General features: G+C 52.6%; 1 protein-coding gene across 4 annotated transcripts in view; it reads right to left on the bottom strand.

The window, feature by feature from the left end:
* Nucleotides 1-4,930, bottom strand: part of ACTN4 (actinin alpha 4) — a 94,478-nt gene that overhangs the window by 5,234 nt on the left and 84,314 nt on the right. For all 4 annotated transcript variants that reach the window (XM_023516886.1, XM_003796158.3, XM_023516887.1 and 1 more), the window contains exons 13-17: nt 3,937-4,045; nt 3,578-3,718; nt 3,319-3,501; nt 3,086-3,220; nt 1,217-1,396 (exon numbers count right to left, since the gene is read on the bottom strand). In XM_023516886.1, the coding sequence (XP_023372654.1) occupies nt 1,217-1,396; nt 3,086-3,220; nt 3,319-3,501; nt 3,578-3,718; nt 3,937-4,045 (748 nt within the window). The remainder of the gene's footprint in view (nt 1-1,216; nt 1,397-3,085; nt 3,221-3,318; nt 3,502-3,577; nt 3,719-3,936; nt 4,046-4,930) is intronic.

Below are 4,930 nucleotides of genomic sequence, written 5' to 3'. Positions count from 1 at the left end.
GTTGCTGTGAGCTGTGATGCCACGGTTCTCTACCCAAGGCAACAGCTTGAGGCTCTGTCTCAAAAAAAAAGGCTCAGCCTCTGTAGCGCAAGTGGCTGGGGCGCTAGCCACATACACGAGAGCTGGCGAGTTTGAATCCAGCCCAGACCTGCCAATTAAAAATGACAACTACAATCAAAAAATATCTGGGTGTTGAGGCAGGTGCCTATAATCCCAGCTACTTGGGAGGCCTAGGCAGGTTGCTGTGAGCTGTGATGCTACAGCACTCTACCCAGGGTGACAACCTGAGGCTCTGTCTCAAAAAAAAAACAGAAAGGGCGGTGCCTGTGGCTCAGTGGGTAGGGCGCCAGCCCCATATACTGAGGGTGGCAGATTCAAGCCCGGCCCTGGCCAAACTGCAACAAAAAAATAGCCGGTCATTGTGGCGAGCCCCTGTGATCTCAGCTACTCGGGAGGCTGAGGCAGGAGAATCGCCTAGGCCCGGGAGTTGGAGGTTGCCATGAGCTGTGTGATGCCATGGCACTCTATCAAGGACAATAAAGTGAAACTCTGTCTCTACAAACAAAAAAAAAAACCAATTGGCCCTCTGGAGGAAAAAACAAAAACACCAATTCTGGCTTATGGTACGTATTTGTGGGTATGCATGGTGGAAATCCTCTCACCATGCTTGATTTCAAGCCAGCAATATGATAGTGACCAGCTCAAGAGATCCCTGGCACACATCAACAGGGTCTGGGCCTCATGTGAGGCTGATATTGTTGAGCTCACAGGGGGCAACGTCACCCCTCCCCGTTAATGTCCCCAGGTTAAGTCTGAAACAGGCATTGTGGTGATGAGAGAGCAGTGCTAGGGAAACGTGATTTTCAAAAATGTGTCAACATTCCTGTCTTGTCTTTTCAATCATTTCAAAACAGAGTTTAAAAAAAAAAAAAAAAAAAGGATGACTGGGTGAGGTGGCTCCCAGTACTTTGGGAGTCTGAGATGGAAGGAATGCTTGAGGCCAGGAGGTTGAGACTAGCCTGGGCAGTATAGTGAGACCCTGTCTCCACAAAAAATGGAGCTAGAGAAAATAGTAGATAGCGCTCTTTTCTACAGGGCTAAAACCATTTCCAATAAGGAGCCTGGCCTGGGCTATAATAGGAAGCCATCCATGCTTGTGAAAGAGAGAATAGGACAAGGCTTGTAGCTGGCAGTGGGCTGCTGCAACGGGCACTACCTCCATGGTGTAGTTGGTATGTTTGTTGTCGAAGATGAGCGCCTCCTGGATGAGCTGGTGCTGCTGCTCCAGCAGGTCCAGGTTTGGCTTGTAGTCCACGATGCTCCGCTCGTATTGCTTTAGGTGGCTCAGCTGGTCCTCCAGAGTCCCGTTCATCTCAATAGAGATGCGCCCAATCTCCTGCAGAAGGGGTGGATGTCACCAGGCAGGGTGAGGCTGGTGAACCCTCTGCCACCACTGGCCACTCCAAGGAGGCCTCCCCTACTGCTGGCCTGCCCCCCTGCCAGGGGCCCCTCCAGTCTGGAGCCTTTGCCCATGGGTCTTCTGGACAGGAGGGCACACCCTTTCTTATCCTGCCCTCTTGTGTAAAAGTAGCGATGACAGGGAATTTTTCTGTGCCAAGAGTGCCACGCACCTAACCTCACTGTACCTTTGACGTCTCTGTGAGGCTGAGGACTGTGGCAGGTCCTAATTATTAAAACTGAGGCTCAAGGAGGGAAACTTATCATAGTAAGAGGCAGAGTATGGATTTGAACCCAGGCCTGGCTGACCTCAGAACCTGTAGCTCCTGACCACAGGCATCCTACAGCCTCAGCTCTCAACAGCCACCCACACTGCCTGGCCAACATGAAACCTTGAGGCTAAACTGCATGGCACCTACAGCTCCTCTCATAGGCTTCACTTTAAATGAGATCCCTCACTGGTATCTGGCATGTCCTCATTGCTCAGGAAGTGGTGGCCAGAACTGCTGACAGCAGCATCACAAACCTTCCTGTGGCTGGGGCATAAGGGTCCCTAGTGAGCACACTGAGAGCATCCCAAACTTGGACTGCCATGTTCATAGGCACACAGCCGTGCTCATACCTGGGCCAGCACAAAGCAGCATGCAAAAAGCATTTATTGAGGCTCAGTGCCTGTAGCTCAGTGGCTAGGATGCCAACCACATACACCGGAGCTGGTGGGTTTGAATCCAGCCCAGGCCTGCCAAACAACGACAACAACTACAACAAAAAAAAATACCTGGGTGTTTGGCAGGTACCTGTAGTCCCAGCTATTTGGGAGGCTGAGGCAAGAGAATCACTTAAGCCCAAGAGTTTGAGGTTGCTGTGAGCTGGCCTAGGTAGACGCCACGACACTCTACCAAGGGCAACATAGTGAGACTCTCTCAAAAAAACAAACAAACAAAAGCATTTATTGGGGGAATGAAGTAACTAACTACCTTCATTCCTATTGTAGAGATGAGAAATTGCAGGTGAGAGTTGTATTGTGCTCGAGGCTGACATTCATCAGACCAGGGCAGAGTCAGCCTTGACATGCCCACCTGATTCCTCAGCCAAGTTTCTCTCTGGACAGCACTGTGATTTTCGTTAACATAATCCTGCTGGCTCAGCGCCTGTGGCTCAAGCGGCTAAGGTGCCAAGCCACATACACCTGAGCTGGTGGGTTCGAATCCAGCCCGGGCCCACCAAACAATGATGGCTACAACCAAAAAATAGCTGGGCATTGTGGCAAGAGCCTGTAATCCCACCTACTAGGGAGGCAGAGGCAGGAGAATCGCTTGAACCCAGGAGTTGGAGATTGCTGTGAACTGTGATGCCACAGCACTCTACCCAGGGTGACAGCTTGAGGCTCTGTCTCAAAAAACAACCCCCCCCAAAACAAAACACATAATCTTGCTGACCCTCTTAATCCCATGAGATCCCAAGGCCCCCAGCCAGATAGAGTTGGTGCCAGGGGCAGCAGGCCTCTAAATCTGTTGGCCCTAGGCCCACTGAGGACCACCTCACCAAGGGAGTGCATGTGGAGCTCCTTCTCAGTCCTGCCCTGAGTCTGCCTCAGCTCAGTAGAACTGGGGACTGGGTACCTCACCTCCATCTTGTTCTGGATCCAGGGCCCCACGACGTTGGCCTGGCTGGAGAACTGGCGGCGGAGGTGCTCGTTGGACTGCTGCTTGCTCTGCTCCTCCAGGAGGGCATGGTCCCGCTTTGGCACCAACTGCTGCACCTGTGGGTGGGGGGAGGGGCATGGAGCAGAAGCAGTAAGGGGGCAGCTCCGTGCCTGGCCAGTCCCACCCCAGCCCATCCTGACAGGCCCTGGCCCACCTTCTCCCACTTGGAGTTGATGATCTGGGGGGTCACGGTGGTGTAGGGGTTGCTGCCCGACAGCTTGATGTGATTGCTCTCAGCAATCCTCTGGGCCTCCTTGTGGATGGCCAGGATAGCCTCCCGCTCCCTGTCGGCATCTGGTAGGGTTGACTTGAACTGGTCGTGGGCTGAGATCAGGCCCTAGGGGAGCAGCAGGAGTTGAGTGGGGAGCCCAGTCCCATGTAGGCTCTCAGAGTACGTGTGTGGGGGTACAGACCTCAATCTCCTCAATGGTATGGACGATGAACATGTCCTGCAGGTCTTCCATGGCACTCTCCATCCAGTTGTTGAAGGGGGCTGCTCGCTTGGCATATTCCAGGTGTAGCTGGTCAATGGTTTCCAGCTGCTTCTCTGTTTTCTGGTGTGTGTTGGGGGGAGGGATAGAGCCAGAGCAGGGAAGACAGATTAGTCAGCAAGCGAGAAGTGTTGGGGGGCTGGCAGGGGCATCGAGGAGTCAGAGACTATCCTCTCAAGGAGGTTCACAGAAACCTATGATCTGGTCATTGTGCACAACCCCACTAGCCCTGGGAGCAGTGGGGATACAGGGCTCTATGGGTGATGTCACACCCTCCTCACCTCCAGAGCTTCCCTGCGACTGTGAGTCAGAGAGCCAAGGGCGTCCCACTGGTCACAGATCTTCTGGCACCGGGTATTGACATTGTGGGAGTCGTAGTAATCCAGCTCACTGTGGGCCAGGCAGACAGACGTGAGATCCGGCGGGGAGCAGGGTGGGGGATGGGGGTGGGCAGGCTAGACCCCTGCCAGGGTTCCCAGGCCCAGGTGCCTGCCAACATTCCAGGATATCAATAACCACCTCTCTGCTCTGGCCCATGGTTTAACCAGGGTAGGATGGAAGGGGGCTAACAGAGGGGCAGGGGCATCCTCCTGATCACTTCCTGCTTTTCTCTGTCACTACATGCCAACTCAGGGGGTCTCCAGTGTGCAGCCCTTCGACCAGGCCTGGTGCCTAGGTTGCTTTTTTAATTCAGAGAAGGTCTGGCAGAGTACAGTGATTAAAAGAATGGGCTCTAGAGGCAAATTCCCTAGGTTTGGATTCTTGTTGTAGGGTTTTTTACTTGTGGGGTCCTGGAGAAGTATATTCCCTACTATGGATACCTCAGTTTTTTTCATCTGTGAAATGGTGATGGGGATGACCCTTAGCTTCCACCTAAGTAATGACTACTATTTACTAGATTTTACTTATTTAATTTTAATTGGTACTAAGAAAACTACACAGCCTGTAATCTCATTCTAATCAATTAATCATATATAAAAGAAATGTGAGTTGGTTTAAAAAGGCAAATAGTGACCTAGGTACTCCTGGGCCGGCACACCTGCTGCTGCCTCTGCCCCAGCTTGCTCCCTGTTCCGACAACTCCTCCTACATGAGCCCCAAGATCCCAGCCTCCTGAGATCCAGATATTTGGCTACTCTTAGCAATAGGTCCCTAAGGAGCAGGGGGAGGAACTGGACATGGAAACCAGGTGAGCCAGCCACAATGGGTGGGTGGGATATAGGGCCAGAAGAGAGTAGGTATGGGCTGGGAGGGAGTTGAGGCCATGCTCTACAG

Source organism: Otolemur garnettii, unplaced genomic scaffold (genome assembly GCF_000181295.1).
Source record: "Otolemur garnettii isolate 467f Iridium unplaced genomic scaffold, OtoGar3 scaffold00100, whole genome shotgun sequence".
Lineage (NCBI taxonomy): Eukaryota > Metazoa > Chordata > Mammalia > Primates > Galagidae > Otolemur > Otolemur garnettii.
Note: the sequence above shows the minus strand (reverse complement) of the source record. Positions and strands in the feature narration are given on the sequence as shown.